The following is a 15,832-nucleotide window of genomic DNA, read 5'->3' as shown; positions in this document are numbered from 1 at the left end:
AAGGAAGAATCAGTGCAGCTGAGTCTGGCCAGCAGTTCGGAAGTTTGGAAGACAGCCGCTCACAAGTTTTACCCATGAGAGATCGGCTGACGGATTAGCTTGTTTGTGCCTCTTTTATTTTATTTTTTTATCGCGTTTTTTCCTACACCGTGGCGTGTTTCAGTCAAGATACTTGTTAGACTGAAGAAGTCTCACAGAATTTCGGACATGAACACCGGGCCGGCTGTCGGGAAATTCTGCGTAAGTAAACCCACTTGAAATGTTGTACGATGTGTGTTTGTGTTCTTTTTGGTATACATTCAAGATAAACTACGGACAGTGTGCCTGTGCAAGTTAAGACCGCGGTATGGGCGAATTTTGAAGAACTTTTGGGCCAATATGAAATGCCGCCGGTGCGGACTGAGCCGGAACCAGCCGCCCGCCTGTTGGCAAGTTAGCCATTTAGCTAATGTGTGTGTGTGTGTGTTCGCGCGCGTGTGTTTCATACAGTAAAATTGTGTCTGGGGGGGGACAAAAATGTCAAGCAAATAGTTTGGATACTGAAATAATGCTGATTTCATTTTTTGTCACAAACTAACTTTCACAGCGTGAAATCAAAGAAGACAAAGCTGTTCTACTGTACAGACTGGCAGGAAGCCATGACTACTATGAATGGCAACAGGTGGATAGCGTACCTTCTGACCTCAAATGGAAGAGCATTTAAATTGTTGTGCCTCTCACTATATGTGGCTGGCACAGATAGATTCATGAAGATATCGTTACAACTGCATTGTTGTTCTGTGTCATACAAAATGGCTGATCAATGTCAACCCGTGGATTCCACAGCTGTGTGAAAGTGTACAGAGGAAAGCCGGGGCCGGCATGTGATTTTGTGAAAAGTAATTGTCAGTCGCTGCTCGATGCCACTGTCGTACGGCCAGCAATTCTCAGTGTGAACAGGTGCCAGCCGATCGACTTAAAGGAATTTTTTTTTACGTAGCAAATAATACCTGGATGTTGCTACCGAAGCAAACGCTTGCAGGCCAACTGATGAGGAAATGTATGCAAATGAGCAACAACAAACTCCAACAAGCGAAGTCCAGCATAACGCACGGATACAATAGTTGCAGCTGACACAATTGCTTTGCTGCTGTGAGTATAACTATTTCAATTCATAGCGTTTGAAGTTATGAGCAATGGTTTGACTAAAAAAGCCCAGTAGTATGACATAACAAACTGTTCTCATTGACAATGACAAACGTTTGACATAATAAGACACAGCTCACCACAAAAGTCCACGGCTAAGGACTTGGGTCTGACTAATGCAACAAATGTCATGTAGTGAGCACTGACAAACTCTGACCAAGAAACGACCACATTGAACCTTTGAAATAACGACCAATGCTAACTGTAGCTGGCTATAAATGACTGATTATAACGTTTAAATGTCACCAGCAGTTGGTGGTGGCTATCGTAGCAGACGTCTTTGGAGTAATCAGCAATGTTTAACCTCACTTGTGAGCACCAACAAACTCGCACCGAGTTATGACTGACGACATTTGACACAATGACTGGTGACTCACCACAGCAAGCCACTACTTGTTTATTTTTTGAACATTGTAACATAATCAAAGATTCGTATCCCACGTCACTTTACTGACCTTGAATAGTGCCGACTTATTTATTTGAATGTAACATACAAATGATCATTTGTGACAAACTGTCACACATTGTGACATTGAGACAATTGTAACAAACATTCTCTTTCTCATCTGACTAATTTAGCGAGCATCAACAAATTCAAACAAATTAACTCACTACAAACAGCACAGCGTAATGAGGGATGACTTATTGTAAGTAGATTTGTCTGATTTTAATGCTGTCGTGTAACGACTGATGGAACACAACCAGCAGCTACTGTCACATATCGCAAATGATGCTAACCATAGACCACGGTAACACTTTACATTAACAACATTCTCCCAACATTAGTCCACCGAATACGCGAGAGCGTCTACTATCTCTGACAATAACTAAATGGTTTGAGGTCACAAGTGCCGATCAACTGACTTTTCGGTTCGAAGACCGTGATGGTTGCTTGGCGACAAACGTAGCCAGCAGTGACTAACTGTCGCAAGTTGCAAACGATGCTAACTTGATAATTGTAGCGGGAAAATGTTAGCTTAAAAATGTTATTACTCATAAATCAGTCGTCCTTGTAGTTGTAATTTAACTTAAAATAAGTTACGCTTCATGTTAGTTACCGTTATGCGTGGGACAAAACATCGTGAAGCTTCCGAAATTGATGATCACCGAATGAGTGTATCGCGATACTCTTGTTATCCTCAGCGCAGGGCAACATTGTTCCTCTGTGATTCCCGGCTTTTGAATTCAAGTTCGCACTTGCTATTTGTAACTCCTCTTCACTTTCTCATCAGTAGCCAGACATGTGACACTTTTACCCCACCACATCCAAAACCTCAGCAAAGACCTTTGTGACTTGTGCTGCAAGGCCAGCGCCGCCCCCCCCCCCCTTCATGTCGGTTAGCGACGTCACTGTTTATCTTTTGTGTAAACCGCAGTACATTCTGGAGGAGGCCTCGCCAAGTGGCCTTGTTGCTGGGGGGACTGTGAGGAAACAGGACCCCCACCCTTGATCTACCCACACACCGACTCTGCCTGCAGGCTAATCCCCCCCCTCACATACACGCACAGCATGCCTACGTGCCTCCCTGTCCTGTCCATTTCCTGTACACACATACCATGATATTAGGGGGCATCGGTTGCCACTATAAACTTGATGCCTATCTCTTGTGTCTGCCTGGGTGTGGTTTCACACAGGAAATGCCCCCCCCCCTCTCCCCCTCAGCCCCATGTCCACTACCTCCGTCTCATGGCACAGAAAAGGGCAAGACGGACATCTGGGACAAGCCAAACCCGAGCATAGCTTATCGGCGCCGCGCGGAATGATGCAACCGGCCAGCAATGCCTGGTGCAGGTGCTGCGTCAACTCGGCGGATTAATGGAGCTGGAGTTGGTTGGGGGGGGGGGGGGGGGGGGGGGGCTGACGTTGTTGCTAAGGTGACCAGCACAGCCAATCAGAGAGCGGCTGACTCACTCGGGCAAGTGTCACCTGTTCAAGTGTGCCCGGGCAGCGGCAGCAGTCGGCATTCCAAAGCAAGGCGGGATGATGTCAACGGTTCACATAAGAGTGACGCAGCCAGTCGACCCACTTAAAATTTAATTTTGCATTGCGCGCCCTGGCTTTTAATAAAATGACTTTATTGCACATTCTCGTAAATCATTTCATTGGCTCAGGCAAACGTCAGTGTTGGTTTTTTAATATTTTTTTTGGCTAAGTAACGGGTGACACATTGCTACTAAGCTGACACAAACATGCACTGACGTGAACATTTTTTACCAAAGTAACTTTTTAAAAACTGTTTTATAAAAATGGATGTGTGGAATTAAAAAAACAATTATTAAAAAAGGGCATTTAAAGGATTAAAATCCTCAAAATATTTGGATTTCTTAAAAAATAAATATTTGTATCAGGGCTTTGATTTTCTCCATTTATTTATTTTAAACACGGGTATCTGTGTACATTGTTGGGATTGAAGGTGTCTGGAGGGGTTGTGTGGAACTTCATAAAAATATGTATGCAATCAAATCATATTTTTTCATTTAAAAAAAAAAAGTCACATTGTTGCTGCGATTCTGCGGCACAAAGGCTCACTTTGATGCCGCTAATGCGATTTGCCGGGGCAAAGTCGAGGCTCCTTGTGCATTCTTCAATCTGTTAGTCACCCCCTCACATTGATGTCTGCGTCCTAACCCTCCTCCTCCTTCTCCTCCTCGACACTGCCAGTCGTCTTGTGAGCGGCCGCTAAGGCCTAATCGAGAATGGAAAAGCGGCCGCCCTTCGCCCCCGGGCCGCGCACATGTCTGACTGTGTGCTGGCGTTCCCTCAGCCGTCCTTTTGGTCGAGCAAAGAAAAACAGAAAACTCTCCCAAACCCCCCCAGCAGCCTTGTCTGGCTTCATGTGTTTCACATCAGCCCGGGTCACGCGCCAGGCTGGCCGTTCATTAGCGTCGATTGTTTGCCGACGTCGCCTAACCTGCAAGCGACACACGCGCGCACCTCCTGAGGAAACTCAAGAATGTGTGTCGCGGGGCTGCAAGTATTGCTCGGTTAAAAATATCCTGCCCAGCGGATATGTTGTGTGGTCGAAGGGTGACTGTGCCGCATGAAGCCCCTGTATTGTCTCAGCTTCCTGTTCTCCCTGAGAGGAGGGGGCTGCCGCTTTTCACACGCTCCCACTCCTGCACTCGTTCTCCACGCCATTGTACATGCATACTTCAACACTTTACCACACTTTTTACGCTGGCCGGTCGCCGCGGGAGATGCACTCAGAGTGCAAGTAACCACTGAGACAGTATTGTCGTGTTCACTGTTGAGATGTTTGTAGCACATTACCACCTCGAGAACTTGTGTGTCACTGTGGACTATGGCGGCAATTGTTCTAATTTCATGATGGGATCTTTTATCGGTGGGTGAAGTAAGAATCTATACTTTCGAGAAGTACAGGAACCATTGCATCTGCAGTACGGAACCTATTGTAGCCTTTTAGCACCGGGACTACAAGTACCAAGACCTAGAAGGTTCTATAGTGTAGCTTTATGTTGTTGAATAGCACATTTTGACCATCGGAACATGAACCCGAGAATCTTTGGAGGTCCATTGTGACTGACAATTGATTGGGGTTGAACCCATCGGTGGCTGAGTTGACTAGTCGACTGTACTGTCCAGATCAGCGTCTAATACTTAAAGTCATTAAGTACGCCGGGACAAAGGCAGCCATGTGCAAGTCCATAATTGTCGCCAAAATGTGACGTCTAATAATTTATCGACAGCAACTGTGGACTAATGAGAACACAAACCGCACCCCAACATTGAGAACGGATGCTTTATGACACCGGAATTAATACCTGTCTCGATTGACGACACCGACCCTTGCTGGGGCGACTGTTGACGTGCATATTTATTTCTTTTTAAAACTTAAGCAGTGTCTGCGCACCATGACGCCACCCACGGTGCGGTGGTTGGGAAACACGATTCGAAATTCGGTTTGAAATTGGCAACCAAAGTGAAACGGCTCACTCGGTGGATTTTTGGCTACCATCGAATTGCAAGTGACAGACTTGTTTTGTAGGTCTTGATGAGGCGGATGCAGCAAAGTGCAATTAAGCACTCATTAATGTCATATTTGAACTCGCTCTGCAATTACGCTCCGAGTGTCATTCAACGTGCGCGGCTTCAATCCCGCTTTGAGCCCGGCGCTTGTTGGCCTGTCAGTAACAGCTGTAACGTGTTAACATGGCCGTCTCTTGGCCTGCGGGTACGGTTGGATGCTCGCCGCCCTCGCGGTTTGCAGGGAGGCGACGGCGATAAGGACAGGCACGCATGGGGATGGCGGGGAAGAGGCATGTCGCTCGTTTGTCACGTTTGTTTACGAGGCGCTGGTTTATTTCTCTGCCAGCTCGAGCTCTTCGGTGTGGAAAGTGGGCGGGGTTTGGTGATTAGTGGTTGGTTTGAGTCGTCGTTGACTTTGACCTCCCAGCTGTCTGCTGTTTGGGAATCCAGAGCAGTTGTTTGACTTGGAGCAGCAAATCACGCCGCTAGCGGTGTTTTGGCTAGCGCTCAAAGGCTAACGGCGTTGCATAAACTGCAGTCGCAGACACGCAACGCTTTTTTTCCACTGCTTGAGTTACAGATGAAACGCTAGGAAAGTTTGGTATCATGATTCTAGTCAGCAAAGTGTCGGACGCCGTCAGGGATTTATTAATGGGGTTTGCCACGAGACGAAGAGCCAAAGCAGTAAAGCTCAAAATTTATGTACTGTATTATGTTCAGAAACATAATATGTATGGACAACACACACACACATTTATCGGTGTATGTTTTATACAGTACATTACTAAAGAGTATTTTTTGTTTGTTTTTATTAAAGGAAAAAACATGTAAGCACACAAAGGTCATAAGTCGTACGCCAGTAACAACCACTTTGCTTTTGCGAAATACACTTTTCTAAAACTGTATCCCTGTAAGTGTCGCTGGACGATTAGCACTTAATGAGAAAAGCATGTTTGCGGCCGGGCACTGTAATAGGGGACACATCGTTCCCGCTTATGTCGCGGCTCTGACTAAAATCATCTGGAGAATATTGAATAAACGTCTCCTTCCTTTTGTTTGCCGCGCGCCGGCTGTACAGTCGTCACTTCGGGGATGCGCGCTCTCGCTAAATGGTCGTCGCTTAAACGGCCCATTGATAAAGCAGCTCTGCAGATGTCCTGTCCTCGGTAGCGGAACCTTTTCAGAGGAAGTCTCGGACACAAGCGTCCTCATTTGATTGTGACTTTAATTGCTTTAACTTGCGCACAAGTGGCATCGTCATCACAATGGCACTCTGTGCTAAGTGGACTCGACCGCCTGCAAGGATTGTGGCTTTGGAAGCTTTTCTACACTGGGGTTACGGTCACCCCCCCGCCGCCGCCTCGTTTTTGGTGCTGCCGCAGTGTGGCTAGCCAAAAGAATTTATGTGCCCACACGCTCCGTTTTGGAGAGTCCATTTGGACTTGATGGCGTTAATGTGGATAAACATGTCAACTCACAAACTTTGTTTCGGGAATGTTGCATATAAATGGTTGTCTTTGTGCAGCTTCTGTCGGGGTTTTTCTTTTCTTTTCAGCTCTTGAAATAAATTCAACCAATTGGAAATGTGGTTATTGTTTTGATGCTTTTTATTGGCAATAAAAAACAATTTTACTCTTATTTTTTTCTCAAATGAACGTAGTTAATACGCAATAATGATGGCACGCGTCATCATTAGATGACCCTTCACCAAGTGACTCCCAAAAAATCTAATCGTCCAATGTTAGCGTCGCCACATTTTTATCGCCGCGTGAGTGAGCCGAACAGTTGTTCGACGCCCACGTGACGTCTTGTATTAGCGACCGTTTCCTGCGTTGTCGCGCTCTTGTCAAGCTGGTGTATCATTGCACTTTGAGACCTCCAGTTGTCTTTTTTTTTTCCCTGTTATGTCCGTGGCACACATGTGCTTCCTCGCCGATCTTTTCACGCGAGCCTTCGCTTCACCAAGTCTTCTTCACGTACCCGTCCCCTCCCCACATCCCGCTGCGCTCTCACACAACGCACTGTTTTCAGGCATTTCTTGACACCACTAAACCCCCCCCCCCCCCCCCCGCGCCTTTTCTCTTTCTTCTGCCTGCGTCTAATGTTTGGATAGATGTAAAAGGCCTGATTGTGACTGCTCGCAGCCACTTTGGATAGTCTGACGTGAGCAGCGAGGAGGAGGAGGAGGAAGAAACAGAAGGCGGAAGGGAAGACAGCAATGGGGGGGTTGATGGCGGGCGGTTCGCAGGACAAGAGACTGAAGGGGAAAGTTCGTCCCTACAACGAGGCATGGCAACACTCCTCCTTGGCTTTTTGCACATGGCCTTTTTTTTTTTTAAACTTGTCTCCCGATATCCTAAAAGTGCAGGTTTTGGTCCCGATAAATAGTATTGTCATGCTTAGGTGTTCAAATGTTATAATCCGTGATCTATTTGGTTTGTTACTTAGATTTTGCTGCATTTTATATTTTCTTTAATTGATGGTTTCATATTATTTCAAGGATACATTTTAAAGGTGGCTATTTGTGTGTGGTGTAAATACACTTAAAATCATGTAGGGTTCACGCCATCAAGGTTTTTGGGGTCCATCAGCGATCACAGAGTCACATTTAAACAACTTGTATACAGTATTTACTCTACCGTCGACTGCTGCCATCGTGAAAGTGTAACATTAAATATGACAAAATGTTTACATCTTTATAACTTCTCCTTCGCTGACATGACTGGAGAAAAAAAATGAAGGAACATGGCCGGTTATTCTAGTGGCCAGGGCTTTTGCCATTAAAAAGGTTTTAAATTCAACTTAAGACATTCTGCGTGGTGTTTTGTGAGACAAAAGCCTCCAATGCAGTCTCTCTTTTATCCCGGCGGTGTCGCCTTGCGTCGGTGTCGCATGTCGAGCTGTTCAAAGCCTCTGCGTTGGAAGAATGCGGGTCATTTGAAGTCGAGACACTAAAGCGTGTTGTTGGCCCGTGAATGGGCCCTTCTCACGTTGACGCACTGAAAAGCTTGCGAAGAAAAACGACAGCGCCCGGGGGGCCTGGCTAAAGCGGCACGGCCCAGTATTCTTCTGGGAAGCCCACCTACACAAAACGGCCATTATCTGCCGCATGAATAGCTGTGCTATCACGTCGGCCGCCGCTGTTAGCAAACACCGGCACTCCTATCAAGAGGCTCTTTTAAAAAAATAAAATAAAAGTAAGCTAGCATGTCATTAGCTTCTCAAACTCAGAAGCACACCAACTCAAGAAACGCCATTGTTCTAACCAGAAAGTCAACTTTAAACAAAAATGACAAAATAAACGAGACAGACATGCCATGTTAGCTAATATGAGTTGAAGGCCAACTATGATCGCTTTCAACCAAAGTATTTGCACCATTGACCTAAGTCAGTCATGTTTTTGATGAAAAACAAATGCAAACATTTGGAAATCAGGTGTTGAGTTGGAGAGGAATTTTGAAATATTTTTGTCTTGGTCCGTACACAAAAGATAAATGAAGTGACCACAACAAAACAAACTTTTTTTTTTTTCATCTGCATGATCACTAGCGTGTCAGGCAAGTAACAGCAAAACCATTTTGGCAAACACTGCAGCTCCAAACAAAAGCGTTTTTGAAATTGTATCAAAACTCTGTCTTTCTGGTCATTTGTTTAAAGGGGGGGAAAAAAGCCAACATTTGAGAATGCGGCCTTGAAGTGCAGACACAATTGTAAAATACCAGCATTTCAACTTTGGTCAAAACAACAGATAAAATAAATCAAGTTACCACGATGAGAAAATAAAGTTTGGATCATGTTTGTCGTTGCTGTTGTTTGCTTGTGCAATTATTTGGCAAGTTGTCTAAATGGCATCGTTTGTTTTATTTTGTTGTCTTTAATAAGTCCTTGGCTTCGCCTCTTGGCTGGAGACCTCCTTTGTGTCATTTGATGTTGATTGACCCCATGCTTACCTGGAATTTCTCCAGGAACTCGGACTTCTTCCCGCATCTCCAAAGCATGCGTGTTGGTTCCACTCTTAATTGTCCATAGGTGTGAATGTTAGCGTTCACCCAAATTTATCTCCATGCGCCCTTCGGTCGTCTGCCGATCGGCTCCAGCTCGCCCGTGACCTTGATGGACAACGTGCGCTAGCCTGATGTTAGCATGTAGCGTTGTACCGGTGCTAGTCAGATGTTCCTAATCATTGAGCAGATTGAGGACAGAAGGCGACCCATGAAGAATCATTCGACGCGATGCCGCTGAAAAAGCTTTATTGACGTTCCACATCAATAAAGCAAATTTTTGTTTTGTCGGCTTAACCTTCAGGTGCTGCTGGCGACGCTCCTCCTTCTGGTGAGCTCTCCATGCCGAGCGTCCGAGCAGCCCCCCTCAGCCCAGTGGTCCGCCCCGTCAGATGAAGCCTTCAAGAACCTGACCGTCCTGCGCCGGCACAGGACTTGCGTGGAGAACCAGCAGTACCACTACCAAGGCCTCTGTTGCCTCAACTGCCAGGCCGGTACGACGTCCATTTTCACGCTCAAAAGATTTGCGAAAAGAAACATATTTCAAAAGCAATGTAGGACCATTTCAAATGGTTGACCTTTGCCATGTGTTTGATTTGACTGTCATCCTCAGGGACATTTGTGCAGAAGGGGTGTGAGCGTGATTACCAGCAGGGGGTGTGCTCACCTTGCAAGCATGGACTCACATACACTGAACACTCCAACGGCATGTACAGATGTCTGCCCTGCACGCACTGTCGTCAAGGTAAACGCTTACAGTGGATAGAAACATCCGCACACCCCTTGTACAAATGCCAGTTTTTTGTGCGGTGAAATATAGATGACAAGGATATGTATTACAAATGAAAGATGCCTCCAGAGAAGATTGTGACGGACAAAATACCGTGGATATATATTGCAAAGTAAAATAAAAAGTAGGACTTTAATGATCTCAGATTCTTTTTTTTTTTTAATACTAAGTGCTCTTATCCCCCCCCCCTGAGCAACAGCCAAAAATCTTGGATGAAAATGCATCGGTTGCAACTTCTTACTCTTTTAATTTATGTCAATGGGAGATCAGAGACACTAAATATGCGAGTAATGCAAATTCCAATTTGAAATCTTAATCCTAATCTTGAACAGGGAGTCTTCTCAGTGGAGTCTTTCTGTTTTACATTGCCAGATTGTTTGGGGAAAGTGGATCCACTTTGTTTTCTTTCTTTTTTTTTTTTGTGTGTGCGTGTGCGCTGTGAGACGCAGCAGCGACAATGCCGAGTGATGAAGTTACTCGGCGAGAAAGGTGACAATTTGAAATCTTAATCCTAATCTTGAACAGGGAGTCTTCTCAGTGGAGTCTTTCTGTTTTACATTGCCAGATTGTTTGGGGAAAGTGGATCCACTTTGTTTTCTTTCTTTTTTTTTTTTGTGTGTGCGTGTGCGCTGTGAGACGCAGCAGCGACAATGCCGAGTGATGAAGTTACTCGGCGAGAAAGGTGATGTCTTTTGTGATAATTGCTCCTGGTTGCCTGTGACTGAATGTTTCCACACCCAAACTACCTGGCGTCCTCTCTTCACCGACTTGGGAAAATATCGATGCGGCAAATAAAAAGAAAATGTCGTCTAAACGCACTATTGTGATTAATATTGCATCAAAAAGAGTAAAGTGGAGCTGCCACAAACCAATCTTTTTGGAAGCAATTGTCCTGTTGATTATTCCATCGATTTACTTGAGGAATCCCAGCCCTAGACTAAATGTAAAATATGCAAATATTTGGGGATGAAAAGTCATTTTAAAGAAGAAAAAAATGTGCTTAAAACAAGACTGAAATATTACACAAGACTCAAGATGCACATATCAACATATTGAAAAACACGTAGGGCAAAGCATCCCAATTCTCCTTCAAGGTTACATGGATGCCGCCTAGTGTTCAGAAAGAGAAACTACAGTTGGGCCCCTAAATGTTACTTGAACCGCTCTTATTTTTCTTCAACTTTTTATTACACTGAATGAAATCAATGATTCAATCATTTCATAATCATGCACAAGAAAACACACATCACACGAACATACCCAAAAAATGCCATACTAACATTCGACAAAAAATAATTTTTGTACTTGAAAGCTCCAATTATGACTGACAAGTATGTGTCTGCCTTGTGTGTGGCTCACAGACGAGATGGAGACAGCGTCTTGCACCACCACGTCGGACACCAAGTGTCAGTGCCGAGCGGGAACCTTCTGCGTGCCAGATCAGGCCTGTGAGGTCTGCAAACGCTGCGCCAAGTGAGTCACCCAAAAAAAATAAATATATATATATATAAAATCAAATTATTTAACCAATCTTCACCTACTCATGTGGTGCATCCATGGTGATTTGTTGATTGACTGTTTAGGTGCAAAGCGGGCGAGGAGGAAGTGAAGAAGTGCACGCACTTTTCCAACACGGTCTGCCGAAAGCGAGACCCATTTCCCACCCAAACGCCGCTGGACCGAACCCCACCCACCCCCACCTCGCCAGCAGACATCAGTAGTAATGCTTTTCCGTGTGCCCCCTCCAAGCGACCCGTTACCTTCATCGCTAACCAGCCTCCCTTGTGTTGCAGTGGTTCCCGTGCTGAGCTGCCTCTCCATCGTCGTCGTGGTGTTAGCCGGATTGGCCGCATGGTGCTTCGTCACCAAGCGCTGCTCCTTCGAGGGAACGTGTGAGTGTGCGTCGCAGCTCGGCCGCGTTTCCGTGGAGACGTCGTCGCTTTGCTAACTCTTTGCCCGCTTTTGACAGGCGCCAAGAGTCACTGTGACACCAGCGAAATCATCAAGATTCCTATCGTAAGTCTTCAACCTGAACTAGTTACAGGGTTTTTCCCAAGTGACTTTGTCAAAAAAATTGAACTTGTTTCTTGTTTAAAAAAAAAAAAAAAAAGGTAATGCATCGGTGATTAGTCACATTAATGGTGGCTTTTAAATATAAATGTGTAGACTTTTTATAGAGGCACAAAAGCGTCAAATAATTGACAACAAATAAAACGTTAACTGAATCAAAAATCCCCGACAGGATGAGAGCGCCCCCACAGCTGAGGAGTGCCAGAACAGTCGCAATGCCGGCCTGGAGGGCGACCACTCCCGCCCGGAGTCCCGTCCGCTTCTGCAGGAGACTCAGGCAGGCATGACCAACAACAAGGCCTCGCCGTCCCCGGAGGACGAGGACCGCGGGCTGGGCGACAGCTTGCCCAACACCACCAGCTCTTCACAGACCAGCCTGTCGGCGATGCCCACCGCCGCCTCATACGTACATAGCCCCGCCTTTTTTTTTGGCCCAGTGCGGGCGTGGTGTCTTTGTGTCCCGCTTGAAAGGGAGCTCGTGTTACACCAGCTTGCACTTTGGGATAATTGCTCCTGGTTGCCTGTGACTGAATGTTTCCACACCCAAACTACCTGGCGTCCTCTTTTCACCTACTTGGGAAAATATCGATGCGGCAAATAAAAAGAAAATGTCGTCTAAACGCGGGGGGGGGGTGGTGGCCTTACCTGGCCCAGTGCGGGCGTGGTGTCTTTGTGTCCCGCTTGAAAGGGAGCTCGTGTTACACCAGCTTGCACTTTGGGATAATTGCTCCTGGTTGCCTGTGACTGAATGTTTCCACACCCAAACTACCTGGCGTCCTCTTTTCACCTACTTGGGAAAATATCGATGCGGCAAATAAAAAGAAAATGTCGTCTAAACGCACTATTGTGATTAATATTGCATCAAAAAGAGTAAAGTGGAGCTGCCACAAGCCAATCTTTTTGGAAGCAATTGTCCTGTTGATTATTCCATCGATTTACTTGAGGAATCCCAGCCCTAGACTAAATGTAAAATATGCAAATATTTGGGGATGAAAAGTCATTTTAAAGAAGAAAAAAATGTGCTTAAAACAAGACTGAAATATTACACAAGACTCAAGATGCACATATCAACATATTGAAAAACACGTAGGGCAAAGCATCCCAATTCTCCTTCAAGGTTACATGGATGCCGCCTAGTGTTCAGAAAGAGAAACTACAGTTGGGCCCCTAAATGTTACTTGAACCGCTCTTATTTTTCTTCAACTTTTTATTACACTGAATGAAATCAATGATTCAATCATTTCATAATCATGCACAAGAAAACACACATCACACGAACATACCCAAAAAATGCCATACTAACATTCGACAAAAAATAATTTTTGTACTTGAAAGCTCCAATTATGACTGACAAGTATGTGTCTGCCTTGTGTGTGGCTCACAGACGAGATGGAGACAGCGTCTTGCACCACCACGTCGGACACCAAGTGTCAGTGCCGAGCGGGAACCTTCTGCGTGCCAGATCAGGCCTGTGAGGTCTGCAAACGCTGCGCCAAGTGAGTCACCCAAAAAAAATAAATATATATATATATAAAATCAAATTATTTAACCAATCTTCACCTACTCATGTGGTGCATCCATGGTGATTTGTTGATTGACTGTTTAGGTGCAAAGCGGGCGAGGAGGAAGTGAAGAAGTGCACGCACTTTTCCAACACGGTCTGCCGAAAGCGAGACCCATTTCCCACCCAAACGCCGCTGGACCGAACCCCACCCACCCCCACCTCGCCAGCAGACATCAGTAGTAATGCTTTTCCGTGTGCCCCCTCCAAGCGACCCGTTACCTTCATCGCTAACCAGCCTCCCTTGTGTTGCAGTGGTTCCCGTGCTGAGCTGCCTCTCCATCGTCGTCGTGGTGTTAGCCGGATTGGCCGCATGGTGCTTCGTCACCAAGCGCTGCTCCTTCGAGGGAACGTGTGAGTGTGCGTCGCAGCTCGGCCGCGTTTCCGTGGAGACGTCGTCGCTTTGCTAACTCTTTGCCCGCTTTTGACAGGCGCCAAGAGTCACTGTGACACCAGCGAAATCATCAAGATTCCTATCGTAAGTCTTCAACCTGAACTAGTTACAGGGTTTTTCCCAAGTGACTTTGTCAAAAAAATTGAACTTGTTTCTTGTTTAAAAAAAAAAAAAAAGGTAATGCATCGGTGATTAGTCACATTAATGGTGGCTTTTAAATATAAATGTGTAGACTTTTTATAGAGGCACAAAAGCGTCAAATAATTGACAACAAATAAAACGTTAACTGAATCAAAAATCCCCGACAGGATGAGAGCGCCCCCACAGCTGAGGAGTGCCAGAACAGTCGCAATGCCGGCCTGGAGGGCGACCACTCCCGCCCGGAGTCCCGTCCGCTTCTGCAGGAGACTCAGGCAGGCATGACCAACAACAAGGCCTCGCCGTCCCCGGAGGACGAGGACCGCGGGCTGGGCGACAGCTTGCCCAACACCACCAGCTCTTCACAGACCAGCCTGTCGGCGATGCCCACCGCCGCCTCATCCGGAGATAGCCCCGCCTCCTGCAGGATAAGCCCCGCCGCCATTGTGCGCGTCGCTCGGAAAAAGGTCTTTTTGAGGTTACTTTTTCCGGCAGTCGACTTAATGCCGTCTTGTCTATCCTCAGGAGGATCCTCTACAGCACCGCCTGCTGCCACTGCAAGGTAGGAAAGCCGCACTGACGCTACTCTAAATGGCATTTCACGGAAAGTGTCAAGGCCGAGCCCTCAGGTGGCAAATAGCGATGGAGACAGTGCGGGTGGCTCATTTCTGACTTCTTTTCACGCCGTGCAACAGTTCGCGTCAGTTCACAAGTTGTGTAAGGCAGCGGTTGTCAAAGTGGCAAACCAGAGATTCATAAAATATGTCTTTATTCTCTCCAAATTTTTGCCCGATGCTGAAGGTCGGTGCAGCAGTTCACACCAGTTCATATGTTGTGTAAGGCAGTGGTTCTCAAAGATTCAAAAATAGGATTCATTCTCTCAAAATTATTGTCCGATCATTTAAAGTAGCGATTAAGAGTATGATTTATTTTGGGAGCGGGGCAGTGGTGTAAAATGTATATCTTTTTTGAAGTACATTTGATGCCAATTACTTTAACGTGACTCGGTCCATTGCAGAGTCTGAGAAATCACTGAAGAAGAGCTTCGACCTGTTCGACAAGTACCTGGACGTTCGGATCCACAACAAGTTCTTCCGCATGATCGGCGTGAGCGACAACCACATCCGCCTGGCGGAGAACGGCGCGGCCGGTGACAAAGTCTACGAGCTGTTGAAGAACTGGATGCAGCGGCAGGGCCTGAAGGCTGACATCAACCACCTGCTGCAGGCCCTGCTGGACCTGGACCAGCGACGCTCGGCTGAGAGCATCGCCTCAGAGGCGCTGAGGCGAGGCTACTACAAGCACGACCACGCTCCCTGAGGGACGCCGCCGTCCTCGGGTGGGACTTACCTCCATGTATCGAGAGCCAGTAGTTTTTCTTTCGAAGATTCCTAGGCGACCATTTTTTTTTGAAGAAGAAATAACTCGGAGAAAGAAAGGACTCTGCACATACTCAGCGTCACCTGCTGGCGAGCACATACACTGGTCTGGCGCTTGTGACGTCGCTCAAGTGCCCTCTCCGCCACTGGCACAATGTCGTCACGCTAGCTGTTGGTTTGTCATGGTGTTTTTGTTGTTGTTTGTTTTCATCGTCTTTGATGCACAGCCTCCTATTGGCACAATGTTGTTGCGTTGACCAATGTTTTTTTTTTTTTTTTTTTTTTAATGTGTCATTATCACAAAATTGAGGGGAAAAAAACACTCC

General features: G+C 46.2%; 1 protein-coding gene across 1 annotated transcript; it reads left to right on the top strand.

Moving 5' to 3' along the window:
- Window positions 1–15,787, top strand: LOC109526039 (uncharacterized). Its single transcript, XM_019887033.1, has 15 exons — window positions 1–240; window positions 9,479–9,668; window positions 9,788–9,919; window positions 11,326–11,437; window positions 11,548–11,681; window positions 11,758–11,862; window positions 11,934–11,980; window positions 12,207–12,470; window positions 13,385–13,530; window positions 13,641–13,774; window positions 13,851–13,955; window positions 14,027–14,073; window positions 14,298–14,573; window positions 14,653–14,689; window positions 15,146–15,787. Exons 1-15 carry the CDS (start codon window positions 208–210, stop codon window positions 15,445–15,447), a joined length of 2,064 nt encoding a protein of 687 aa, XP_019742592.1. The 5' UTR covers window positions 1–207; the 3' UTR covers window positions 15,448–15,787.
- The last annotated feature ends 45 nt before the right edge of the window (window positions 15,788–15,832 follow it).

The sequence above is a fragment of the Hippocampus comes genome, unplaced genomic scaffold (assembly GCF_001891065.2).
Source record: "Hippocampus comes isolate QL1 unplaced genomic scaffold, H_comes_QL1_v1.1 scaffold54, whole genome shotgun sequence".
NCBI lineage: Eukaryota > Metazoa > Chordata > Actinopteri > Syngnathiformes > Syngnathidae > Hippocampus > Hippocampus comes.
Note: the sequence above shows the minus strand (reverse complement) of the source record. Positions and strands in the feature narration are given on the sequence as shown.